The 26,578-nt window shown below is 55.1% G+C and overlaps 2 protein-coding genes across 14 annotated transcripts in view; one reads left to right on the top strand and one right to left on the bottom strand.

The window, feature by feature from the left end:
- Positions 1-991: 991 nt before the first annotated feature.
- On the bottom strand, positions 992-10,375 carry CUNH3orf18 (chromosome unknown C3orf18 homolog). Of its 2 annotated transcripts, none has more exons than XM_032289997.1 (5): positions 10,083-10,375; positions 8,074-8,469; positions 4,633-4,658; positions 3,867-4,014; positions 992-2,668 (listed from the first exon to the last, which is right to left on the bottom strand). In XM_032289997.1, the coding sequence occupies exons 2-5, from the start codon at positions 8,305-8,307 to the stop codon at positions 2,588-2,590; spliced, it is 489 nt and encodes a 162-aa protein (XP_032145888.1). In that variant the 5' UTR covers positions 8,308-8,469; positions 10,083-10,375; the 3' UTR covers positions 992-2,587. The 2 variants fall into 2 exon arrangements, with proteins under 2 accessions (XP_032145888.1, XP_032145889.1); XM_032289998.1 differs by having other exon boundaries at positions 8,074-8,724.
- A 957-nt stretch (positions 10,376-11,332) lies between these two features.
- HEMK1 (HemK methyltransferase family member 1) overlaps positions 11,333-26,578 on the top strand; it is a 38,072-nt gene continuing 22,826 nt past the window's right edge. For 3 of the 12 annotated variants that reach the window (XR_004272427.1, XR_004272426.1, XR_004272425.1), the window contains exons 1-10: positions 13,627-14,272; positions 14,652-14,743; positions 15,056-15,149; positions 19,945-20,079; positions 20,392-20,456; positions 20,710-20,759; positions 21,678-21,783; positions 22,653-22,748; positions 22,925-23,038; positions 23,187-23,300. Coding sequence is in view for 8 of the 12 variants with exons in the window: in XM_032289988.1 (XP_032145879.1) it covers positions 14,045-14,272; positions 14,652-14,743; positions 15,056-15,149; positions 19,945-20,079; positions 20,392-20,456; positions 20,710-20,759; positions 21,678-21,783; positions 22,653-22,748; positions 22,925-23,038; positions 23,187-23,223 (1,017 nt within the window). In the remaining 4 variants the exon portion in view is untranslated. Of the gene's footprint in view, positions 12,216-13,623; positions 14,273-14,651; positions 14,744-15,055; positions 15,150-19,944; positions 20,080-20,391; positions 20,457-20,709; positions 20,760-21,677; positions 21,784-22,652; positions 22,749-22,924; positions 23,039-23,186; positions 23,500-26,246; positions 26,350-26,578 lie in introns of those variants that run through there. The other 9 variants (XM_032289987.1, XM_032289990.1, XM_032289989.1 and 6 more) reach the window with 7 other exon arrangements.

A 26,578-nucleotide genomic window follows, 5' to 3' on the forward strand; every position in this document is an offset into this window, starting at 1 on the left:
GAGGGGCATGTGGCAGACAGCAGGCGTGGATGAGCCACCGTCCAGGTCCTGGTCCCTGGGAGTCTCACAGGCTCTGTTTCTTCAGGATGCCCCAGACGCTGGGTCTTCTGCTGCTCCCACATCTCTGGGCTGAAGTGCCATCCAGAAGGGTGGGAGGACACAGCCCACCACACCCCTCCTCTCACTCCATGCCCCTCCAGAATCCTACCAATCTGCAGGGGAATAAGACTCCTTCCCAAAACCAAGGCCATCACTGACAGGGTGAGCCATGACCCCAGTGTGGTTGGCCTGTGGGTGAGTGGGCCTCCCCTCATCTAAGGCCCTGTCCCCTAGCCCCTTCCTCTAGCTCAGCCCTCCCATTGTGGAACTTGGGGGTTCTTCCACCCCTTATTTCCATGATACTGGCCTGAAGGCTCAGCTTTCTGGGGAGGGTCTGGATGTTACTTAGAGTCCTGGTTTGTGGAACTTTCAGGGCTAAAACTGGGACAGTCCTGGGAAAACCAGGATGGCTGGTCACCCTAGTGTCATTCTCCCCCAAGCCCTTCTGAACCCTGCAGGTGGGTTCCACACAGATGACCCTAATGGCTTCCCACCCCCTCACCCTTCCCCTACACCCTTGTGCTTCAGAAAAAGCCACACTATTTTGCTTCCTTTTGTGTTTCAGACCCAGCTCCGGTGGGTCCTCATACCTTCCCCAGGCCCTTCAGGCTCAGGGCCCCTTCCTCCCCCAGTCCCACAAGGTCCTGTCCACTTGACCTCTCCACCCTAGGGGGTGGCAGGCCTTGTGACTCCAATCCACAGTTGAGACACGAAGCCCTAGGGCAGCCTCAAACTCAGTGCCGGGGCATTTCCTCAGACAGCTCAAGAGAAACCAACTGGGCTGCCACCTCCTAGCTGTGATCCAAGCAACTATCCCCAGGCTCCCACAGCCCCTCACCCATCCTGACCCTCCTGGGGTTCCACACCCCAAGTGTCACAGGCTCACACTCTCTCCATGGAAACATCTTCATTACATCTTTAATGTTCTCACATGGAGCTACTCTGGGTTCAATTACAGCTGTATGTATCCTGAATTCCTGGCAGCCTCCAGTCGGGCTCAAGTGCTAATGTATTTATAGCATTTAGAGGAGGGAATAAATCCAGAACCTTCCCCATGGGGGCTTCCTAGGCCCATTCCTCCTGAAATGGGGCATTTGCCCAAAGGAAGGTCTGCATACACCACCCCTGCATCTCCTCCGACCAGCAGTGGCCAGTGACAGTGGCAAGGCTGGGCATGGGACATGCTTCTGTGCATGCTTGTGTGCATATGTATGCCCAGCATAGAAAAAAAGCCCCGCTCTTGGGGTCTGTCTCTGCCCAATGCTTTGCCAGGACCCCTCGCATCAGCTCTGACCCTGCAAGGCTTATGGAGAAGCCAAGTGCAGGGACCCGTTTCCCCACTCTATAAACACTGAACGGCCCTTCCCATAGATGGGATGGAGGTGGGGAATTCACACATAGACTAGGTTTTTTAGGTCTTTTTCTGAGGGGCAATCCCTCACCTGCTTTCAGGCAGTCATAACTGCCCCCCAAGCCTGCAGCCTGTGATTACTGCCCTCAGATCAACAGCCTCTCCCAACCCCAGATCCCCAGTAGAGCCCAAGACAGGGAGCCGTTTTTCAGAAGCAGTTGTGCCCAGTGAAGCAATGCAGTGGAGAGAGGAACCCTGCCATGCTTCCCTCTTTGTGGCAGTCCCTGAAGATTGAAGGCAGAGAAGATAGCCTACCCTGATGCTCTGCTACATACCATGGTGGGGAGGTCAACTTAGAGGGTGGGACCAATGTGACATTCTCCATCCTGCCCCGTCTGGGACAGGCACATGTCTGCCCACGGGAACACTCATGCATATGCATGAGGCCTCTCTTCCACTTCCATTCCCCTACTTCCTTCCCCCTCAGCTCCCATCCTAGCTTGGGCCCAGTAACATCTGGCTGCCAGGGATGGGTGGCTGGAGACCTTCTAGACCCTCTGTAGTATGGATGGACCCTGGCTGTGAACTGCCCTTCTCCTGGCATCCTTGAATACTGGACAGTTTCAGCTCCATCTCTGGGCTTCTCAGGGCCCATAACAGGTGCTGACCTACTCTCTATAACTTGGGTGGTTTCCTGTCCCCACCTCAGAAGAGGCTCCAGATTCCAAAAAACAGGTGTCTCCCTGATAGAGGGAAACTTCCCCTCTCCTCCCCCAGTCCCTCCCGCTCTGTATCTTTCCCCACCTCCTCCACATCAGAGGGGCAGACCCTGATGTGAGGGATCTGGACAAGGGATAAGGAAGCTGGCAGTAGCTCTTGACCTTCTCAGCATGAGGGATGGCCTCCATGCCATGGCCCTCAGGTCAGAAGTCAGTGGTCAGATGTCCAGCCTGGTCAGGGCCCTCTCTTAGAGCCTAGAGTCAGCAGGTGGGTCTGCAGAACTGCTGGGACCTGGCTTGGCCCTCTCATGTCTTCGCAGGGCAGGTCCTCAGAGTAGGTCTTGATAATCAGGGAATGGGGAGCTCTGTGGGCACCATGGCAGGTCTCTATCAGAAGTCCAAGCTTGTCCCAGGCCACTCATGCATGGATGGCATTGGCCACGTCGGTAAACACCAGCCGGCTGGGTCTCTGCAGTGAGCCCTGGGAGGGCAGAGTAGTCTGCAGGAAGACAGACAGGGGCATCAGAGACCATGACCAAGGCCATGCACTCGCTGGCCCGGTCACCTCCACCCTCACTTCCTGGTGCCTGCTTATGCTTGGCACCAGCAATGGCTTCTGCGTGGAATGCACTCCCTCCAAGCTCAGCCTAGAAATACAACTTGGCTCAGATGACTCCTCCCCACGAAAGCCATCCCCATCTTGCCCTGTCACCTTGGCGACACTTACTGTGTTGATTTAATTATGCATGCATCGTCTTTTCCCAGCAGGGGAGTCAGAGGGCTGGACTCTGCACCCCCACGCCCTAGCACAGGGGCAGCACAAGGGAGGACCAGAGGAAACAAGTGTCAAGTGGCCAGCAGTCCCGGGGCTGAGTGGACCAAGGTTCTCTGTGCGAGTTCCTGAATATCCCAAGAGGGCGATATATCCTGACCCAGGTCACGCAGAACTGGTGGCAAAACCAAAGGGTCTTCAGACTCCCAGCCTGGATTCTTTCTGACCCCAGGAAGATGCAAAGAGGCTGGATGAGTCAGGGGCAGCCCAGGCCTGCTCATGACACTCTGTGGCACTTGGGAATTTGGGGGAATGGTGGCAAGTGGTCAGGCAGCTCAGTGGCTACAGCAGGATGACCACACAGGTCCCATCTCTTTGGATGTAGGAGGCAAGTTAGGCTGGGATCTTTCCATCCTGGGTCTGTCAGCCACTGGGAATCCACCAGCCTATTCAGAGGAACTGCTGTCTGAGAGTCTGACCCCATCCACAACCCAACCCACTCAGCACCACAGACCCTCAGGAAGCAGAGGAACCCAGGGTCCCAGTCACCAACAATCTCCCCCATTAATCCTTTTCTACTTTCCTAACCAGTACATGGGGGCACACGGAGCATGAACTAGGATTTTCATTTGTGGGTGAGAACACTGAGGCTCAGAGATGCCAGTGGGCCTCCCAAGATCACTAGGCTATGGGGCAGAGCCAGGCTTGTTCCCAGGACTGCCCAGCCTGGCCTTGCACTGGGAGTTCGTGGGTGGTCCCCGAGCAATCTGACCGCTTTCTGAACAAATCTGGCAAAACTTATGTACCCAATACCTGCCAGGTGACCACAGGGCAGGTGCTGAAAAGTTGGATGAGAAAGGAGGGAAGGTAAGGGTGGAGGACGGAGGATGCTGCAGGTGGGGTGGGGAGCCTGGTCAGTGCCCACCTTGCCCTGCATGGCCTGCACGGAGGTGGCAGCCTGCATGGAGGCAGCATCCCGCCCATGCTCCAGCAGCTCCTGCTCCAACTCATCTTGTTCCTCCGTGGGGTCGAAGTTGTACATGGGCATGAGCTGGTGGCGTAGCTTCTCCAGCCTGGGGATGGGGGCAAAGGCTGCTGGCGGCAGGGAAGGCCCTTCCCCTCCCAGCAGCCCTCCAGGCCCTACCTGCTGACTAGCTGAGCCACAGCACACAACCATGCTTAGGGCCTTAACATTTCCCTTGAAATGGTATTAAATGACAGACATTTTTGCACCTATAGTACCAGCTCAACACCTTAGATGGGTAGCCAGGGAGGCAGCAGTTAAACAGGCCAATTGTCCATGGGCCCTACAGGGATCACGTAGGCTAGGGCCTTGCTGTAACCTACAGTGTCTGGAGCTCAGGTGGGGTTGGGGAGCCAGTAGCAGTCAGCTCAGAGCAGCAGGGCAAGGGTGGCTGGGCAGTGGGTGGGAGTAATCCCAGCCCTCCCCCTTCCTGCCCTCCCCAATCCCAGAGTTATACCTAGTTATCTAGAATCCTCACACCTGCCTGCCTTGTGTGTGAGATCCTTGTGGGAGGGGGCCCTCAACCCTCCCTGAAGGAAAGTGGTCACCCTCAACCTTGAGTGGGCAGAAGAGGCCCTGACTCCCTGATCAGCTTTCTACCTGCTTCCCTCGGAGCCCAGCCCAGCACTGCCCATGGGCTTGGGTTTTGGGTTTGGTGGGGAATTACCTCTTCTTCTTCCTGATGTACAAAACCTGCAAGAGAAGGAGCAGCATCAAATGGCAAGGAGAGGAGGCCCTGAGGAACCCAGCAGCCCTTCTGGACGGGGACATGCTGAGGCTGATGAACAAGAGACCTGTGGGCCCCCATCCTAATGACATATACATCCCCCCCTTCATGCCCTCCTTTGGCGTTTTTAGCTGCAAACAGTGTCCAGACTGAGTTTGGGGACTCAGTGGCTCCCTTAAGGAGCCCAGCCTGGGAGACCACACATTTAGGCCCACCCTGGGGACTGGTGGGCCCCACCTATTGGCTGTGCTGCCAGTACTAACTGCAGCTCCAGCCACTCAGCACCTGCCTGTGGCTCCCCAGGGCTGAAGGGGAAAGGGAAGGCTTCAGCACAACCCCTCCCAGCAACTCTTCCCAGGCCCAAAGCTACATGCAGGCAAAAAGAAAAGGGACCAGGCAAGGTGGCGCATGCCTGTAGTCCCAGTAACTCAAAATATTGAGATGGGAGGATCTCTTGAGCCCAGGAGTTCGAGTCCAGCCTGGGCAACATAGTGAGACCCCGTCTCTATAACAACAACAAAAAGAACCAGGGATAGGCAGTGGCCAGACTCTGTAGCATGTAGGACAGCAACTCTAGGCAAGGCCCTGAGCTGGTGGTCTCTGGAGTTCCTATGGCAGGCTTATGGCCCCCAGTGGACTAAGGTGGGGGAGGGGACCAGAGCCCCTAGGCATCAGCCCAGGTCAACTCCCCAAAACTCTGATGCCAGAGGAAACTAAGAAAGCCCCTAGGTCCAGTCCCCCATTGTACAACCTTGAAGGTGAGGGCCTAGGCAGCCTGAGAAAACATCTAGGACCTCTGGGCCACAGCAAGAAACCCTATACAATGCACCAAGGAGATGGAGGAAGCAGGTAAGACCTGGGGGACCACCTTGGGCAGGGAATCCAGGGACTTCTGCCATCATCCTGCTCTTCCCTAAACTGGCAGTTTCTGACTACCAGGAACATGACTACCTCTGCCTGGGGAAAGCACCGCCCTGTGGTTTGCCTCAAATCCTTCTACATTCTTTGTGCCCCATTCACAGCTTGAATCTAGTTTGGTTTCCAGCCTGGCCCAGAGCTGGACCTGCAGGACCCCAAAAGCCTGAAAAGAAACTAGGGTATGGATCCTCACTCTCCCCTCCCCTCCAGGGTCACATGTGGGGTGCCCCCTTGCTCTCCTGTGGGTAGGCTGTGACAGGAACTCTGGGGTCTCCTGGCCCAGCCCCTACCACCCTGAGCAAGTGGGCCCAGCCCCAGCCCCAGCCCCTGTGGTCCCTACCTCTCAGCCCTTGCCCCAAGCCCTCCTTCCTCCCCTGAGACCCTGTAATTCAGAAGGATCTACAGAAAAGGCCAGAACCTTTACCCAGTTTCCATGCCTTTGCCGCTCTTCCTCAGCTAACACTCACCCCCACACCTTCCTTCCCAAATCTTCCCGACCCCTCACTGTCCAGCAGCTGCAGCCCCACCTCCTCCAGAAACCTCCCCCACCACTGATCCTGGTCTGCGAGTACTAAGCACTTTTCCCTCCCGGATAAGGCAGAAAGCCTTGTGCAGATTTGCTCCTCCTTGTACCCATGTCCCTGCTCGAAACTGGCATCGGGGAGAGGAAGCAGCACTTAGAGAGCACCTCTGGGCTTGTCTCCGGTCCCCAGGAGCTATCTTCTGCCCTCCACTGCCTTTGTCCTACAAGCTTCCCACCTCTCTGATTTTGGCAAGAGGGCCATCCACCCAAGCCTTCTGAATGTTCCTCTAGAACAAAGAGTAAGGGAGCGTTCTCAAGTTCCAAGGACAAAATCTTTCACTGAGAGTAACGAGGGCAGTTTCTAGGCCCCATTCTGTCCCTAAGGGTGCCTCCATCTGCTTACCCACTGCATGGGTGCCAAGGGAAAATGTTGGCATCCTACCTCACCCCCACCCAGGAGACCTCTCGGGCCCTGGCCTCATTCTGCACGTGCTGCACCCTGGGCCTGCCTGCTGGCCGGCAGTTGCTCCCTGGCAGCAATCCAGAGCCTGCGGGGCCCATATGGCAACTCTGGTTTAACGGAAGCTCCAACCAGGCCATGACGGACCATCCACAGCCCGATTTGTCAGAGCGACATGTTCCTGAGCCCAAGGCCAGCCATCAGAGCCTGTGAGGAGCAGTGGGTGGATCCTACCATTGCCAGGAACACTGGGGAACCTCAGTGGCACCTCATTCTCCCTAGTCTCAGCCTGCACAATCTCCAGTGGTCCCTTAGTGACATTCTGAGTGTCCAGGTATCATCTTAGGGGACAGCCCATATCCTTAGGGACTGACACCAGATCAGGAGGCACCCCACTCACTACTAGAGGATTCCTGCAGCCCTTTCCCCAGCCCACTTCCTGCCTGATGGCTGCCCACCTCCACCCCTTCTCATGACATGGAGGCCAGGCTTCCACTTTGAGGTCTCAGCTCTAATTTTGCTTCTCAGCTGTCCCTAACCACCTAGTCTGGAAAGCACCCTGCTTTCCTGCTTTAGTCCCCACATCAGTCCCTGCAGGCTTCCTTTGCAATCCTTGGTTTTTATCTCTTTCCCACTCCCTGTAAGAACCACAGGGCAGGACCTTGTCTTCCCAGCCTCTATTGGGTCCAAAAGGCCTGTCCCAGGGCAGGCACTCAGTAAATAACTGCCAAGTGAATAAATGAATGTTCACTGCCAACAGCCTCCCGTGAGCAGGTCATCTCACCCAGACTCTGCAGCCTACAGTCCACGCCAACCACCTTTAAGCCTCTTCTATTGCAACCCCACACCCACTGCCCTAACTGTCCTGCTTGCTGCTTACAGAACCTTCTGTCTGCCTCCAAGCTTTTGCCCATCAGCACCCTCCACTTGAAACTCCCTGACTCCTAGGTAGCTTTCACAACCCGGCTCAAGACACCATGTATTCCTGAGAACCTTTTCTGTTTCTTCCAATTAGAAGCACTGCTTCTCTGGTCTCTGGGCCCCAATGGACAAATCTCTGTGGGAAGGGAGGACAGCACTCTCATTAACAGATTGTTGGCCAGGTGCAGAGGCTCACGCCTGTTACCACAGCACTTCGGGAGGCCAAGGCGGGTGGATGACCTAAGGTCAAGAGTTCGAAACCAGCCTGATCAACATGGTGAAACCCCGTCTCTACTAAAAATACAAAAATTAGCCAGGTGTGGTGGTATGCACCTATAATTCCAGCTACTCAGGAGGCGGAGACAGGAGAATCACTTGAACCTGGGAGGTGGAGGTTGCAGTGGGCTGAGATCGCACCATTGCACTCCAGCCTGGGGAACAGGGTGAGACTCCATCTCAAAAAAAACCCCAAAAAAACAAAAAAACAGATTGTCTTCTGATTAGGTTCTCTATAAATCTAAACACTGATTATCCTCCCCCAGCCTACCCCAGCTCTCACCATGGCCACAGCCAGGCCTATCACCGTGATGATCCCAAAGGACAGAAGCATGGTACCCACGCCGGCCGCACCACCAGCCGCATCAGGGATTCTGGTGTCATTAACGGTGGTGGAGCTTGGGCTGAGGGTAGTGGTCTCGGAGGCTGGCCCATCTGTGGCAGGTTCCAAGTCAGACTCAGAGGTGGGTGGGCGGCTGCTGAACCAGCCCCTAGCAGATGCAGTCCTGGAGTTCATGCTGACGTGGAGAGGGCCCTGGCTGAGAGGCTGCCTGAGGCCAGTCAACCTGCCCACTCACTCCTGACTCCGGAGTGTCCCAGCCTGTGGTTCCTGCCACCTGTGGTGGCCACCTGCACAGCCACCTCCTTGGATAAAGGGAGCCCCCTGCCTTCCTGGGTGCTAGAAAGGAAAGAATAAAAAACATGAGGCTAAGGACAGGGGCTCAGTAGTGAGATGAAGTCTCTCTAGGTTCTGAAAGACTTTTGGGGAGATAGGAAAAACCTTGGGGAGATAAAGGTTTGAGGGCAAGGATGAGGGCAAATTCAGGAGACATTAGGACATGTACTTTACATATCTACGGTGCCTTTGTTTTTAGGAACAAAATTTAAGCCCTGCATCCTCTGTCTGTAAGTAAGCAGATCACAGTGATCATACCTGGAAGATATGAAAGGCAGCGGGGATTTTGAAAGAAAAAGTCTCCATCCCCTGATCAAAAACTCCCCCCAACCGGCATCCCCATATCCACCTCCTCATTCCCTCCCTCCCACATCCCTCATCCTGCTTGGGGAAAAAAATACCACAGCTTTTTCTTTTCCTGGAGGGAAACACTTGCCCAAGAGTCAGACAGGCCTGTCTTTGATCCCAACTCAGCCACTTAACTAGATGACCACAGGCAAGTCACTCCACCTCTCTGTGTCTCCGTTTTCCTGAGTCTAAGGAGGGAATATTGAGAACATCCCCACAGGGTCGTGAGGTTACAGAAACGGCAGAACAAGCAGGCCTCTAAGAAGGACTTAGCTCAGCACAAGCCCCAACCATAGTAAACATCCAATACATGTTAGGTTTTCTCCCCATGGCCAACCTAGTCACAAAGGGGAGCCGCAGGAGCCCCTGGACCCAGGCCACTGTGTGGTCCGCCTATGCTTGGAGTGTGAGTGCAGGCCGATGTGGAAAGACCAGAAGACAAGAAGGAGAGAGAGGCTCTGGTTCTCTGGCAGGGCTTCTCTGCAGGCTCTTGGGGACATTGGACTGCCCTCCCTCACCACTATCAATAGAGGGGCTGCTAGGGTCAAGGAGAAAGGCAAGAGGGGAACATAGCTTCAGAGGCAGGAATGGAGCTCCCAGTTTGGGTGCCTTTTCTTCCTTTACTCTCCTCCCCTGGAAGCAGAGGGTGAGAGATTTGCCCAGTGCAGAAGGCCCCGGTTAAGGAAGGGTGGGAAGAGGTTCCAGCCAAGCTGCAGATGGGAAGGTCTAGCGAGAGGAGGGAAACCTAGCTTATGGTTGCACACATGTCCCCTTGGGCTGGCCCATTAGTGGTGGTGCCTCTCTGTAAAGATGCATGGGCATGTATGAGGTGTGCACACATCTGTGATGGCCCCTTAGGAAAGGGCAAGGCTGGTAGAGGGTTACCGTGTAGAAAGGCTCATCCCTCTTTGCCTTCTCCCTCCAGCTAGGCTGGACACACAGGGAAGTCCTGGGTTCTTTTCTTGGCTCTGCAACTGATCCCAGGCGTGACCTTGGGCCAAACCCTTAACTCGTGCTCTGAGGCTCTGTTTACTTCTCCTCCAAAGGAGAGAAGGAGCCCTACTGACCACTTTCCAGGCCAGCCTCAGGGTCCAAAGGGGAAGCAGGGAAGGAAACTGGGGTGAAAGGGGTCGGCACTGCGACCTTCGAGAACCCACAAGCCGTTCTCTCCCAGGTCTCTCAGTCCTCCCTGCCCCAATCCCCATGTCTGCCTCCGCGACCCTGTGATGCCTCCCTTCTTACACAAGAGCAGCGGCCTCAGCACTTACTTAATCCTCTCCGGGCGCCGAGCTCAGTTGGAGAGGCTAGGGTTGGTGGTGACTGGCGGGAGGCCGGGGCTGTGGGTCCAATCCGAGGTCAGCCCTCCCTGCACGCTCCGAGCCGCAGGCCAGGCCCGCTACTACGCACCGGCTGCAGCCGCGAGCGCTGGCTCTGCCGGCCTGGGCAAGGGTGGGCAGGTCCAGGACCACGGCAGGGGTGGGGCCGGGCCGAGCAGCCTCGGGGGATCCCCGAAGCTACAGTGCTTTGCCTACCCTCACGCTCCGCGCCCCCTGCCCCTGATTGGCTGTCAGGCCTAGAGCCCGCCCAGAATTGGACCGTTCGCTTGTCGCTCGGGTCTGACTCCACCCTCAGATGGAGCCTGGAGACCGGTCGCAGTTCTTACAGAAACTGCACCTTTACCGTGGCAGGCGCTGAAGTTGGGCGGGGAAACGTGGGTGGCCAGACCCTTCCTGGGCTAGAACTCGGGATCCCTGCCAGCTACCCGTGCTGGAACAGACTCACGCCCCCAAAATGCAGATGTACAGAGGAGACTTGGGGAGAGCACTGGACTGAGAGTCCTTGGGCCTACACTGAACTCTGGCTGACTTTGTGACCTTGAAGAAGCTTCTTTCCTTTCCTGAGCCCTGGATTTCTGCTCAGTTGGGTCCTCTGGTGTGAGGGTTCTTGGTACATGACTCCAACCCCGGGCTAGAAATGGGGAATCTTCGTCTAGACAATTTGAGAGTGTGGAGAATTTATTATTGGGCACCCCGACCCAGGCAAGCTTACATATACCCTCACAATGGCATCCATCCACGGCATGCTCAGCTCAGGGAACGAGCCCTCAGATACTCCTAATCCGCCGGTTTTCAAAGGAGTTTACGAGGATCACGTGGTAGCCTGGTACAAATGCAAATGCCCCTGTGGAAGGACTGGGAAGGAGCCAGGGAAACAGCATGTTTAATAGCAGTTTAAGGCGGGGTGTCGTGGCTCACGTCTGTAATCCCAGCACTTTGAGAGACTGAGGCGGTGGATCACCGCAGTCAGGGGTTCTAGATCAGCCTGACCAACACGGTGAAACACTATCTCTACTAAAAATACAAAATTAATCGGGCGAGGTGTGGCTTACGTCTGTAATCCCAGCTACTTGGGAGGCTGAGGCAGGAGAATCGCTTGAACCCGGAGGCGGAGGCTGCAGTGAGCACAGATTGTGCCATTGCATTTCAGCCTGGGCAACAAGAGTGAAACTTCGTCTCAAAAAAAAAAAAAAAAAGTTTTTTTTAAAAGTTTTTTATTAAAAGTAAATTCGGGGGGGGGGGATGTTGATAAGACACACTTTGCGAGACGCTGCCATGAATTTTACAGAAGGCGCAACTGAGGTCAAGAGGGGTCCCAACACCTGGACAGTCTTCTGATGAGTTGCCAATAGAGTCAGAATTCGAACCCAGCTCTCTGGCTTCCTGCTCCAAATCCTAAACCGGAGCGGGAGGGAAAAGAGCGGCCCCCAGGTTCTGGTCGCCACCCGGCCCCGCCTGGTGGGCTCGGGCCACTGCCCTCCGTAGGGTCACGACAATGGGACCGGACCCAAAAGTTGGACCCGCCTTCAACACTGGAACCCGCCCACGCACAGCTCCACCGCGCCGCCGACCACGCCCCCGGACATCTGGTCCCCGCCTTCGAACTCCTGGGCCCCCTGGTGACACGTCTCCGTTTTGGCTGGCTACTGGGCTCCGCCCGCACACCGCCCGGGCCCGGTCCCTAAAAGGCAGCTCGGAGCAAATCCCATTGGACTGGAACCATATCCCTGCTGTGACTTTAAGGAAGACCAGCAGGTCCGGGCCCCCAGGGGTCAACCGCACCCACATCTTCGCACTTCCTGCCTGTGGGCCTGCGGGCGTAGAGGGCGTGGAATTCACAGCCTCCTCTCCCATCCGCAAGGGTCTGTCTTCTGGGAGGAACCCATCCACGATGGGAACCCTGAAGGTGGGCTACGGCGTCCGCCCGAGCCTTTTCTTAAATGCGCAGGCTCCGGAAGCGGGGCGGAGCGCGCGGCGGAGCGCGCGGCAGGTCACGCACATCCGAGCGTCGAGTCCCGGGCATCTTCTCCCGCAGGTGGGCGGGTGGGGTGGCCTCTCAGGCAGGTATGAACGGGAATTGGGAATCGGAACCGGGTGTTTCAACAGCAACAGACTGGAGACCTGGCCAGTTCCGTTCTCCATAGTGCAGATGGAGAAACAGGGTTGGAGGGAGGAGACCTCGTCTGGGTCGTTAACGATGCGGTGCGTGGCTGGGAGGGAGTTTAGCCCCTGACTTCGGGCTTTGGCTCCTGGGATGGCGCGCTGGTGCACAGAGCCACTTCTGAAGTTCGGTGGACTCAGATTCGTATCCTGCCTGGGACGGTTTCTACCTGAGTGACATAGGGCAAGTCGCTTCCCTTCTCAGATCCTACTTGTATCTGAAGATGTGGCACTTAGCTGGTGCTCAGTAGCTCAATAGACGCTAGTTTGGACTTTTATCCAAGGGATAGTAAAGGGGATCAATGGTTTTTTTGTTGTTGGTGGTGGTGGTGAGACAGAGCCTTGCTCTGTCGCCTAGGCTGGAGTGCAATGGCGCGATCTCGGCTCACTGCAACCTCGCCTCCCGGGTTCAAGCAATTCTCTGCCTCAGCCTCCTGAGTAGCTGGGATTACACGCGCCTGCTACCATGCTCGGCTAATTTTTGTGATTTTAGTAGAGACGGGGTTTCACCATCTTGGCCAGGCTGGTCTTGAACTCCTCACCTTGTGATCCACCCGCCTCAGCCTCCTAAAATCCTGGGATTACAGGCGTCAGCCACCGAGAGGGACCACTGATTTTTAAACCTTCAGTTAAACTTGCTTGTGACATCTTTAAATATAAAATTGTAAATTTTTTAGTTGGCAGTTTACACTGATGTCCTGGATTATGGGTTAAATTAGAAGGAAAGTGTCAGCATACAGATGGATGACAGTACATGCAAGACGTCAGACGCAAAACTCACAATCAAGGCAATCATCTGCCCCTTGTAACATCAGTTAAGATCATGTAACATCCGGTCCCTGCTGTATGTTGAGCTGCCTCCCAAGCCTTTGATATTCATAGACTAATGCATTGTTTGCCATGGGTTTGGTGTGATTTCTCCCCATCTTATGGATTAAGAAAGTGAAATTCAGAAATAATGACTTGCTCAAGCTCATACATGCTAAGTTAGACACAGATCAGTCCTATGCCCAAATATGTGCCCTAACCTACCACCAGCCCATTTAAATTAGCAGAGACTGAGCTATGGGCTCAGCTCACTCCAGCTAAAAATGTGAAGAAAACGGCCAGGCGCAATGGTTCATGCCTGTAATCCCAGCACTTTCTGAGGCAGGTGGATCATGAGGTCAGAAGTTCAGATCAGCCTGGCCAAGATGGTAAAACCCTGTCTCTACTAAAAATACAAAAATTAGCTGGGCATGGTGGCAGGTGCCTGTAATCCCAGCTACTTGGGGGGCTGAGGCAGGAGAATTGCTTGAACCTGGGTGGCAGAGGTTGCAGTGAGCCGATCGCACCACTGCCCTCCAGCCTGGGTGATAGAGTGAGACTCCGTCTCAAAAAAAAAAAAATGTGAAGAAAACATAAGTGGTCAAGACAAGAATGATCAAACAAGTGTGTGAGGCTCTAAATGGAGTCAAGGTGGTGACAGAGCAAGAGCACACCTATTCTCAGGCAGTGTGTTGGTGGAAGGGGGTTGTCATACAAGGCTCATCTGCTTTCCTGGTTCCTCTCATTCCCAGGGTGGCAACCAACTACATATGAGGACCAGTGCCATTTTGGGGCACCAGAGCTTGTAACCTTTTCATCTCTACCCAGCTGGGGCCAGGAACCACTCTCAGCACCCACCTCAGCAGCCGACATCATTAGGCAGAATTGGGAACCTGGAAGCACTCTGGAGAACCTTTTTCTGAGACATGGAGCTTTGGGGCCGAATGCTATGGCCCCTCCTGTCTGGCCCAGGGAGGAGGGGAGGTATCCGGGGCTGGGCCTTCAGCTCATGGCAACCCCATCCACCTCTGGCTGGGTTATCCAGTGCCACAGAACTGGTCAACCACTGGACAAGGGTCTTTGAGAAGAAAGGTGTCCCTGAGGCCCGGGAATCCAGTGAGTACATCGTGGCTCATGTCCTTGGAGCCAAAACAGTTAAGTTCAGTGTTGTCAAGAGGGCAGGAAGAGGGAGGAGGGAGGACCTCAGGGAAGAGATATCCAAGTTTTCTGCCCACTAAGAGTGCTTAGCTGAAACTGATAGGATTTTTCTGGAGGAACATCTTAGTGCCTGTCACACACTGTAACAGTTTATTGGATGAATGAATAAATCTCTGCCTAAGTGTTTAGGGATAGACACCTGGAGGCCTGGTATTAGCTGTTTAACCTTGGGCAGGATGCTGCCCCTATCTGGGACCAGATGATGAGAGGGTTGGGCCTCCATACCAGTGCCGGGCAGGCATTATCCACATAAGACACCTGGGTTGGGGATCCCGGGCCCAGTGAGCCAGCCACTTACATTCTCTGTGGGGACAGTTTCAGAGCCTGAGGCCAGCACTTCGGACCCAGCACTTGACCTTTCAGCAACTACAGTATATCCAGGAGCTGAGTAGCCGTCGACTACAGAGGTGAGCACCCATGAATCAGACCTGAAGAATGTGTTTGGGGAGGGCAGTCCAGCCTCCTCCATCCCCACCAAGTTCAGGGAGGAGGAGTTGTCCAAGGACTAGGGAGGTGTTGGGGTACAGAAGTGACAAGAGTGGGGCCCAGGTAGTAAATAGGAAGAAGGGAACAAGGGAAGGCTTTGCCCCAGGGGTCCCAAGGCGTTGGAGACATGGTCTTGCCTGATACTTTGGCCGCAAGTGGTGTCTCTCAACCCCGGCATGGTCCTGTTGGTCCTGGCTCTGTCACTGATGACCACCCGGCTGCCCCCTCTGCAGGATGCCCGTGCAGTACATCCTTGGAGAGTGGGACTTTCAGGGGCTCAGCCTGAAGATGGTGCCCCCTGTGTTTATTCCTCGGCCAGAAACAGAGGTAGGTGTACCACCAGGGCAAAGCAGGATCAAGATGAGGGTGGCGTTCAGGGCACCAGTCTTGCCCCAGGTTTCCTCCAGGGGGCACTGGGGCCCCATGACTGCTATCTTCACGGACAGTGCCTTTCTAGGCATATATCTCCTTGCTGACTGTATTGGCAGAGCCCAGAAGACAGAGGATTCCTGTTGGTCCCCTTGACTATTCTCATGTTCCAAGCTATCACCTCAGCCTCCAGGTCTGGCAGTGGCCCAGAGTGCCTCAAATAGTGCTGTTCAAGTACTTAACCTGTTCCTGCCATTTCTCTGGGAGCTGTCCTGTGGGCCCATGGCTCACCCAACCCACAGAGAACCAGTGCCCTCCAGCAGCTTCTCAGGAGGCATGGAGGAAATGGAGAGAGCTCCAGCCAGACAGCTGGAGACCCTGGCATCAGCTATGCGACTTCAGGCAGATCACTGCCCTCTGGACCTCTCTGGACCCAGATGATGAGAGGGTTAGACCTCCAAACCAGAGAATCTGGTGGCCCTCTTAGGTCTGCTGACTGGTCTGGTAATCTGTGTCATCCCTCAAATTCCTAGGACTTGGGATGTGTGGCACAAGTGTGCTATCCCTTGGTAAGGCACACTGGTCCTGGAAAAGATGCTTTCTTTTTTTTTGAGACAGAGTTTCACTCTTGTTACCCAGGCTGGAATGCAATGGCGCGATCTCGGCTCACCGCAACCTCCGCCTCCTGGGTTCAGGCAATTCTCCTGCCTCAACCTCCTGAGCAGCCGGGATTACAGGCACGTGCCACCATGCCCAGCTAATGTTTTGTATTTTTTAGTAGAGATGGGGTTTCACCATGTTGACCAGGATGGTCTCGATCTCTTGACCTCGTGATCCACCCGCCTCGGCCTCCCAAAGTGCTGGGATTATAGGCGTGAGCCACCACTCCCGGCCGGAAAAGATGCTTTCTATGGCCCTTCTTGGACTTCCCTCTGACCTTTAGGTGGCAGAGCTGGGAGCCAGATGGCGCAGACCAGGGAGTAGAGCTGGGTGAGAGCTGGTGGGCAAGCCAGTGGGCACTAGGTTCTGAGAAGGAATTTCTAGAAAGACCCAGGCACACAAACATTTCTGGGAAAGGTTAGTTTCCATCCACCTGCTGCAGCCAGGGGCCCCAAACCCTTCCTTCACTTTCCCAGCTTCTGTCCCCTAGCCAAGAAACTCTCTGACCCCTCTCCCCTCCATATCATGTGGTTGGGAGGCCAGGTCCTTTCTTCACTGCCCAGTGTCAGGATGGGGACAGTAGAGAATCTGAGGCCTTGCTGAAATCACAGGGCTGTCAAGGAGGGGAGCATGGGGGCAGCACTTGGATTTCCTGACTCCCAGGTCAGAGCGCCATCCCTCACATGGGGCTGCCCCATCTGCAATTGGCATGACCTAGGATGCAGTATGGAGACCCAGAGCAAGGTGTGGCCTGCCACCAACAGGCTTTGGGAGGCCATCCTGTGGCTCCCCAAAAACGCGATCTCTGGTGAGATCATTTGCTGTCTTCAGCTGCCCAGGATCAGGGCGTGGTCACCTTTGCGTTCCTTCAGAGCTGGCCTGGCTCCAGCCATATGTGCCAGGGTTCTGAGTATCAAGTGTGGACTTTGGCTCCCATGTGGCCCCCTGATTCTTGGGTGAGTCTGGGCCAAGATAGCAGCTCTACTGCAAGGGGTGAAGTGAGGGGAGATGCCACAGTTGAGAGGCCAGGTGCTCACCTCACTGTGCAGACATTTCTGAGAACTCACCAGGTTCACCCCAATGTAAAGCCACATTGGGGGATGCCTTACCAAGAAGTCAAGAGGACGTGGCCTGTGGCAGGGAGTGGTGAGCATGGGTGTGGGAGATGGTTTCTGATGAAGGGGAGTCTGAAGTGCAAACTTGCAGGAAGCATGTGACCCAGTGAGTTGGATTTTCCCTAGGGGTGAGAAAGTGGTTCAGCCCCAGGCCTGGCAGTGCATACAGTAGGAAACTCAGGGCTGGGGGTGTGAGCCATTCTCACGCAGCCTGGTATGAGGCTGTACAGGGTGTGGAAGGCTCAGTGTTTTGTCTGTGATTGGCTTGAAGGAGGCAATGCCACCTCTCTGGGGCTGCCCCACCATAGAGGGTACTCGTGGCACTCCAGTTCTGCTGAGGCCTTGGGCCAACTTCTTGATGGGGTATGGAGTCCGTGTTGGGGCAGCAGTTCTAGGCAGAGCTGACAACTGCCTGCCCCTCACCTCCTTCCTGCATGCCCCTGCCCCTCGGCCCCACCCTGTTCTTGATTCTTCCCATATTCATCTGGAGGGGGTGCCCTGAGCCTGTGACCAGCTTGGTTTTCAGTCTCCCCAAAAGAGCCACTGGTATCAGGCTGAGGGAGGCTCCTCACTGGGCAAAGAAGAGAGTTTCTGGACTTCTTAGGCTGTTCTTTACCCCTGCCCCAAGATGGGGCACGACAACCAAGATGAGCCTCCTGTGGTCTGGAGCATTATGGCAAGCAAGAGGCCACTACTGGTGGCAGAGTCTCAGTCTCTCAGTTTCTCACCCTCCCCAAGGTGGCCATCCACGTTTGTGGTGTGTGTCTTTGAGGTCGTGAGTATCTCTATGAGGTGGCTGGCCAGTGTGGCTGGCTGAGGGGTCATTCTCCAGCCAGAGTAGGTCTGTCTATGGCCAGGAAACCAAGAGAGGCTCACACACCTGGCAAGTTCTGGTCACCCTGCCAACCTCTCAGCATGTGGCCTCACCACTGAGACCACAGGCTCTCAGTCAACAGCCCTACACTGCTCACTCTGTACCTGCCCCAACCCTGCAGGCCCAGCTTGCCACAGGTGCCCTAGTGGTCTCCACTAGTGCCTGGCACAGGGCTGGTGAGAGCTAGTAAATCCATGCCCTCTCCTGTGGGCCCCCTCACCCACAGGCAATCACTTGTTTGGTGTAGAAGAGGCTTGGAACAGGGTGGGATGGACCTGTTGGCCAAGTTCTGCCTGCCTTGGACTTGCCACCCTCTGGGTGGATGAAAATTGTTGCTGGGGTTGGGGACCTGGAAGGGTGAGATGCTTTTTGGAACCCAGCACTGGGGAACTTATATGGAAAGAAGTGTGAGTGATCTGGAGCCCTTTGCTCCACTGAGCCTGGCTGATGGCATTGGGGTGTAGGGGAGACCTGGGGATATGAGACACAGAGGGTAGTGCCACAGAGAGTTTGCCCAGCACTTAGAAAGTAGCCAAGAGGTATGTCTGTGGGCCAAGCCATGCCAGTGTGGGACATACTGCTGTGAGTTGGGCCTCAGGTCTTCCCGTTATGGAGTCTGGTGGGAGAGGCAAACCCCATCCTAGACGTTAGGCTCAGGGTGGGGAAAGCTGTGGTAGAGAGAGCCTGGCCCAGGCTTAGGGAAGATTTTCTGGAAAAGGTGGGCCTCTTTTCAGATCAGGGAAGCACCCACTTGCTACCCACCGTCCCCAGTTCCCTGAGCCAGTCTTTCCTGAGAATTGGGATCTCAGGAGTCCTGACCCTCTGGGGGGCCCCTCTGTCCACATCCAAAGGGATGCCTTTGAGATGGGGCTAACTGCCCTTTCCTTGCTCCACGCCTGGGTACTCAGGTGTCCAACTCCACTGCTGGTTAGAAACATTTCGGCCATTGGACAGCAGGAGCCCTCCACCCTTCACCCCTACCCTATGTTGGTTTCCAGGCATAGTCCTTGCAGGCAGTGGCTTGGTGAACAAGGCTCGAAACCCTCTTGTTTCCAAAGTGACAGTGTCTGAAAATGTCCTCCTGCTGCCAAGGCAGTTACAGTGCAGTCAGGCACCTCCCTCTGCACCCGTGCCTGTGGACCCGTTCCTGTGTGCCACAGCCCTCATCAGGTATAGAATTTAGTCAGGACCATGTCCCCCCATGGCCCATTCCCTCCAAAGGAGGGAATTTCCTGTCCCTTTGGCTAGGAGACTCCTTGGGGGCCTCTCAAGCTCAGCTCTGTGAGGAGGCTGCTTGCCACCATGAACCACAGGCCAGGCTCAGGTGGGGCCTTGACCCTAGGCCTCAGTCTCCTCATGGGACAGTTGTGAGGATTTAGCAGATTATACAGGAAAAGCTCTGGGAGCAGGGTCAGGCCAGAGGCAGTGGCCAGGAACTATCAGATACGGTTCTTAGCTTTTATTTATTTATTCATTTTTGAGATGGAGTGTTGCTCTGGTTCCCAGGCTGGAGTACGGTGGCGTGATCCCAGCCTACTGCAACCTCTACCTCCCAGGTTCAAGCAATTCTCCCACCTCAGCCCCTGAGTAGCTGGGACTACAGGCACCTACCACCACACCCAGCAGATTTTCGCACTTTTAGCAGAGATAGGGTTTCACCATGTTGGCCAGGCTGGTTTCAAACTCCTGACCTCAAGTGATCTGCCCACCTCAGCCTGACAAAGTGTTGGGATTACAGGCATGAGCCACCACTGCTGGCTGGTTCTTAGCATTTCTGTAAGCACAGAATGGGAGGATGTCTGTAAAGGGTTTAGCTGGGGTTTATTGAACACTTACCGTGAAACAGGTGCAGATTCGTGCATTTAATTCCTACCATGTCCCCACAAGGTGGGCTATCCTCAACTGGGCTCAGTTGTATAGATGGGAAAGCTGAGGCCTGGAGGGCCAAGGGTGACTTGGCCATGGCCCAGCTGCCGTGAAGTTGTCTGGCTTTGGCTACTTCCCCTTCCTATGTTCACACAGGGCTAACTGCTTTGGCCTCTGTATCAAGACTCCCAGGAGCCATGTTGGCACCAACTCTGATCCAGTCCCCTCTGCTTCACAGGAACTGGTTGAGTGGGTGCTGGAAGAGGTGGCCCAGAGGTCCCATGCTGTGGGATCCCCAGGCAGCCCCCTCATTCTGGAGGTGGGCTGTGGATCGGGAGCCATTTCCCTCAGCCTGCTGAGCCAGCTCCCCCAGGTGAGCCCCTCCACCCACTCTGGGTAGACTGTGACTGACACTCACTGTCCCTCCCATTAGCGCTTCCCCCACATCCCTCTGCTAGGAGCACTTGAGGGGAAGCAGCTAGATGAGGGAGGACAGGGCTGTCCTCAGCCCGGTGTGGTTCACAGACTCTAACTCCTACCACATCTGTCTGGCTAGACTTTGGCCAAGAAGAAAAGGCTGTTGGGTATTTCCCTTCTCTTCTGGTGGAGGGTTGGAGGAGGGTGCCCCAGGCCCAGTATCTCCCAGCATTGCCTTCCACATACCCTCTGGTTGTTCTTGGGACAGAGCCGAGTCATTGCTGTGGATAAGGGAGAAGCCGCCATCTCTCTGACCCATGAGAATGCTCAGAGGTAGGTGGGAGAGTTGTACTTTGGGGTCTGATCTTGACTCCTTTTCAGGTTTCAATCTAACCAATCTCTGATTTCTACTCCCAAGAAGGAGGAAGCAGTGGGAGTAGCCTGGCATGGGTCCCACAGGATTCTGAATGGGTAGTGGGCAGTGAGCATCTTGCCAGTCCAAGAAGGGTTGGCCACAATACCTCACTCCTGTAGCCAAGGGTAGGGGTCTGCCCCCGTGCTCACCCCTTTCTCTCCATCTGTCCAGGCTTCGGTTGCAGGACAGGATTTGGATCATCCACCTTGACATGACCTCAGGTACCCTCCCCTACATGCTCCTTGAGGTGGGAGCCTAGATATAAGTGCTGTTGGGTGGATGAGGCACTCTGCAGAGATGGAAGGAGGGCTTCCCCAAAAGCCACTCAGCCACACGCACAGTGTGTGTGTGCACATGTGTGGCAGCCCAAACTAGGCCTTGCTGAGGACAGTCTCCTAGGTTGACTGGACTCATAGGGACCAGCCACAGACAACTTATGAATTCATCATAACTAGTGAGTTAAGGGCTTGCTTGTTGGCAACAGATAAGCAAAAGCTTAAAATAATGCCTTTAGGATCAAATACTTGAGTGCCCTTCTTCCCCACCTGTCTTGGCACTGCACAGCTCAGCCATCGCCTTTAGAGTGTCCAGCTCAGCCATAGCCTTCATAATGTTTGCAGACCTCCAACTCCAGTTCTGGCTCCATCACCTTACCCATGGGATCCTTGAGCCTCATGTGCCCCCTCCATGGAGTATGATATACTTGGTATAGCACCTGGCACAGAGTGAAACCGATAGTCAGAACCATCAGGAATTGGCTGATGAGGCCAGACCTGCCCTCCATGTACTCTCAGTCCATGTTGGCTATAAGACTAGTGGCGCTACAGAAGAGAAAGGCTCTTTCCTGCCTAAGCAATCGGGGAGGACGCCCTGGAAGTCTTGAATGGAGTCTTGCATAACAAGGATTTTTGGCAAGGACCCTTTAGGTCTTAAAATGAAGGGCTGCCATGTTAAAGCACGCACATTCCCCACTAGGCTGTCAGCCAGGGACCCTGGGCAGTGATTTGCAAGTTTGACTTATCAGATCTACAGGCAGGCCCAAGGTGTGGCTTGATGAGAGGGACATGGTGGCAGGTGGAGCTACTATCCTTTACCTCCCAATGGATTAGTCCCTACTATGTTTTCTTCTTTGGCCACAGAAGGGAGCTGGACACACCTGCCCTGGGGCCCTGTGGACCTGGTCGTCAGCAACCCTCCCTACGTCTTCCACCAGGACATGGAGCAGCTGGCCCCCGAGATCCACAGGCAGGTGCTAAACAGGGTGGGCCAGGGAGGCAAGGCCTGAGAAGGCCTAATGGGATTGGTCTGCCCTCAAGGACCATACCATCTGGAGGGACAGGGGGGGCTGGTGCTGAAAAAGGCGCAGTGGATGCACTCCAGAGCCCACAATCCTACCTAGATTCCACTTCTACCTTCCTACTTAAGACTACTGGATAGCCACTGAACCTCTGGGCCTGTTTCCTGCCTCTGATAAAAGAGAGGTAGTGCTCTGCAGGGCTATGGGAGGACTCAGTGGTGACTTGAAAGCATCAGACACAGTGCAGGGCCCATAGGGGGCACTCAGTAGATGGGCATGTCATTTTATAGAAGACAGGCCCAGTGAGGGAAGGTGTCTTGTCTAGGGTCACATGGGGGCTTAGTGGGAAAGCTGGGACTAAACTTGGCTTTGCACCAGGCCATCCTCCCCTTACACAGGGGCTGAGAACCAGGGACAGCTCCGGAGTCCTGGATGGGGCAGCAGTCATGTGGGATGGGGTTGGGGTGTTGGTTCTCCCTTTCTGGGCCCACAGGAGTTGTCAGGGATAGCTCTAGATCTCCTAGATCAAGAAGAGGAGCAGCCTATGGGAAGGCACTCATGCCCTGACATGAGTCAGCCTGTCAGGAGGGGCCACCAGCCAATGGGACTCAGTAAGCACACCTGGTGCTGCCCATGGGAGGAAGGGAAGAGGAACTGCCACTAATTTGGGGGCCACCTTCTCTGGGTCCTCAGACTTGCCCTTCAGCCCAGAGTATAAGTTCCATGGGGCCCCATTCGTGGAAACTCTGCCAACACCCTCCATGCATTTCGAATACCCTTCCCTCAGGCTGTCACCTCCCACTGCTTTCCCTTTCAGCTATGAAGACCCTGTAGCCCTGGACGGTGGGGAAGAGGGCATGGACGTCATTACCCACATCCTGGCCCTGGCACCCCGGCTCCTGAAGGACTGTGGGTATGAATAGGATGGGTCTCCTAGGTCTGCCCCAAGCAGCCGCCTCTGCTCCTAGTGTGTACTGGGCAGGCCCTAGCAGAAGTGAGCACAGGACCCTCACCTCGCCAGCCCAAGCCGCCCAGAATGTCAGGTCCCAGCCCTGTCCTGCTGAGCCCACCCATTTCTCCCCCATGCAGGAGTATCTTCTTGGAAGTGGACCCGAGGCACCCGGAGCTTGTCAGCAGCTGGCTTCAGAGCCAGCCTGAGCTGTACCTTAATCTTGTGGCTGTGCGCAAGGACTTCTGTGGGAGGTGAGGTCCCACCCTCCTTTAGCCCTGTAGCACGCTAGTCTTTCCACTGGGGCCATCCTCAGCCCTGGCTGTGGGGAGAGAGTGCTGTTCCCACTCCGTGCTCCCCAGGGCCCAGGCAGTAACCAGCCCCTTGCTACTGTCTCCTCAGGCCCCGGTTCCTGCATATCCAGAGGTCTGGGCCATAGCATAGCTTCCCTGTGGATGCCTTGTCAGTGCCCCCAGCCTGACCAGAGGGAGGTGGATGGCACTTTCCAGAACCCAGGTGCTTATGGCATTTCCCATGGTTCTGTGATTTCCCCATGTTCTGCATTTCTAGGGCATTCCTACCACACCTGGGTAGACCCAAGTTCTCTGTCTGGCTCCATCACATCAGGGTGGCCGAGGGCAGTTGCTCTGTGTTGGTGAAATTACTGTGGGGGTGTCGGGGGATATAGCCAGTAAAGTACTGAAAGACTAACAAATGGTGACCTAATGTTTTGTTCCATGACTTGCAGGTCCCCTGACCCCTTACTCTCAGGTAGTGCTGGGGTGAGAGTTTCCTTCTGCCCCAGCTGGGCTGGCTTGGAAGAGGTGTGGGAGTGCAGCATGGAGGAAGGCACATGAGTGCTCACTCCTGGCCTTGGATACCATGGGGCCTGGCGTAGAGCACCTCATTCCCAGGGGTTGATCAGTCCTCCCCTGCCCTGGGTGCATGCACACATACTTCCCTGGCTAAGCCTGGCTCGGAGCACAGGAAGCTCATCTGCCCGTCAGCTCAGGGATGACTTCAATGAGAAGCCGAGAGATGGGGCACAGGGTTCTGGCCTCCACCACAGCCCTGGTCTATGCAGACTCATGGTCACCAGGAGCCCTGAAGATCCAGCCTTCCTGTCAACAGCGACAGGAAATCTCTAGGTTGGTGAGTGCTGATGGTGTGAGCCTACATCAGGGTGAGTCCTAAGGAGCATGGCAAACCAGGCCAGCTCATTCCACCAGACTGCCCCCTGCTGCCCTGGCACTTCCAAGGGCCTCGCAGTATGGTCTGATGGGCAGCATTCTCTGCGGGAGCTGGAGAGCTGAGTTCCAGGAGAGTGTCCTGCAGTAGGACCTTGGGCAGCTCCTTTCCCTGTGACAAGCTGGCTCTTCTGAGTCCCAGGCCAATGCCAAGTGACAGCGTCTTTACTCTTAGCCAAGTGGGATGTGCATGCTGGTGTCTGAATTCTCCAGAGAGAATGGACATTCAGACACCAGCATGACCAACAGAAGGTGTGGCCTGCCCGAGGTCCCATGATAGTGGCCAAGTGGAGACAGTAGGTTAGATCCCTGCCTTTGGGGAGCCTGTATTGCTAGAGTCATACCCAGCCTGAGTGTTGCCCTGCACTTTGGCTGGAGGACTCATTTGGCAGAGGGTCATGCTGCAGTTCCCAGCGCCCCAGGGTCCTGCCCTGTGCCCAGCCCCAGCTGCATGGACCCTGAACTGCCCGTGGCTTTCTTTGAGAAGGCTGATCCAGAAGGAACCCGGGTGGGGAAGGCAAAGTGGGTGTGCAACCAGGGTGAGGCTCCCCACTTCCTGTGCTTCCCATGTTTACAGACCTTTGCCTGCTATGGTCCTCACCAGTATTGCCCCTTCTCTCTTCCTCCGTGTGCCCTTTGGCTCTTGCTGTCTTCAGCAGCATCTCAGGGCGGCTGCCCTGATCCTGGAGCAGTTTGTCGCCCCCCACACCTCAGCCAGTCCTGGCATTCCTGATGGTCTCACCCTCCTGGCCTCAGGCCCATTCCTGAGGAAGGGCCTTGGCAAGCTTGTGGATGTTGCACTGGAAGAGAGTACTGTGTTGGGAAGTGACAGTGTCGGGGAAGCTGGGGCCGTGAGCAGAAGCCATCCTTGGGGACAACTTTCTGCCCAGAAAAACGTGTGGCTTGACTCTGCTGGGGAAAAGGTCCAAGCCAAGTGGACTGGCAGGCGGGGCCTGAAGCCTACAGACACTGGCTTGATTGGGTCCTAGACGTTGAGCCCTGATGTTGGAGCCACACCAGATTCACATCCCAGAATCTGCCTCTCACCAAGATGTGACCTTGGGCAGATGACTTCACCTCACTCAGCGTTGGCTTCTAAGGCTGAGAAATGGGACTAAATGCATTATTTTATAGGATGCATTTGAGGAGCCCATGGAATGTGCCTGGCTTGTCACATTGTGGCACTTTTCCTTGCCTTCCTCGGAGGGCAGACACAGAGAAGGAGGGCCCAGTGCCCTCAGGCGTCCGTCTGATGCTTGGGGCCAACATAAGGCAGGCAGGGACACAAAGCAGTCTGGAAAGGAGGGAAGGCGGGGGTTTCAGTCTTGCGCTCTTGAATCCTCACTGTTATCTAGAGATGGAGCCAGCAGGCTGATAGTCTGGCACCCCACATCTCCCCTCAGCCCTTCCTCACTAGGGCCCCAATGCCTTGAGGCCTAAGCCAGGGCAGACAGTGGCTCCAGCTCAGGGAAAGCTAGGCTCACCTACCCTATCCCCTCACTTGCTCCTGAGGCCAAAGCCAGTGACTTAGAACTGACCCCCCAGCACATGTCAAGGGGCACTTGCAGGTAGAATGGGAGGAGGACATGGAACTGATGGTGGAGTCCAGGCTGTGCAGGCCGCTAAGGTCTTGAGATATGTGCCTACTGCCCATGTAGCCTCCTTCAGCCACAGCCCAGAGCGTAGACAGGAGTGTAGGCTTCCGTTTGATGTACTCCGGGAACATAATTCTATCTCCTCTTCAGATAGTTGGGGAAACAGGCCATGTCTCACAGTTGGATGCTTTTCCCAGTTGTCAATGGGTTTCTCCATGGGACTCATCCAGCTGCCTTATTAAAATATGCCCCCAACCCCCTAAATGCAAGGAATATACTCTTTTTTGCTCCCTCACCCCTACCTGGACCCTGAGCCAATAGCTGCTCCCAATCCCTGCCCTAAACACTTGGCTGGCTTCCCATGACTTAAGTGTGTTCTCTTGTGTCCTATGGAATCCAGTTCTGAAGAAGTCGGGGAGGACAACTGTGGGAAAAGCCCTGGGCGTCCCTTACAAGTCCCCATCTTGCTCTTGAGTAGGCTGCCATCAAAACATAGGGTTATACTGTGGACAAGGTTTGAGAACTGCCAGCTTGAGGTGGGAACCCCTTTAACCTCTGCCGGGCAGCATGTCTTTCCCTGTCCAGCTTCACTTCTTTTTCTCTCTCATTTTTCTTTATAGGCTCCTTTTGAATGGTTTATTTTCTCTACTGCCCTGGGCTTCAGCCTTTGTACGACACTCTTCATGCCCTGAGCACAAACCTTCCCTTTGCCCAGGCAGTGCAGACCATCCCCACTTTCTTTCTTTCTTTTTTTTTTTTTTTTTTAATATATGTAAACTGCTTCACATCTTTTCCATCCCCACTTTCAAGCAACAACACAAACACTGCCTCCTTTAGGACACCTGACCTGCTCTGTGCTCTCCCTGCCTCCCCTGCACCAGTGACTTTCTGTCCCATGCCTTCAGAAACCTTCTTTTTTTTTTTTTTTTTTTTTTTTTTTTTTTTTTTTTTT

Source organism: Sapajus apella, unplaced genomic scaffold (genome assembly GCF_009761245.1).
Source record: "Sapajus apella isolate SASKATOON/1434 unplaced genomic scaffold, GSC_monkey_1.0 scaffold23, whole genome shotgun sequence".
Taxonomy (NCBI): Eukaryota; Metazoa; Chordata; class Mammalia; order Primates; family Cebidae; genus Sapajus; species Sapajus apella.

Coding starts and splice junctions, on each gene's coding strand:
- CUNH3orf18 (XM_032289997.1), bottom strand. CDS start 8,307: ATGAACTCCAGGACTGCATCTGCTAGGGGCTGGTTCAGCAGCCGCCCA. Junction 4,659..8,073: donor TAGGCCTGGCTGTGGCCATG/GTGAGAGCTGGG, acceptor CTTCTCTTGCAG/GTTTTGTACATCAGGAAGAA. Junction 4,015..4,632: donor TACATCAGGAAGAAGAAGAG/GTAATTCCCCAC, acceptor CCCCATCCCCAG/GCTGGAGAAGCTACGCCACC.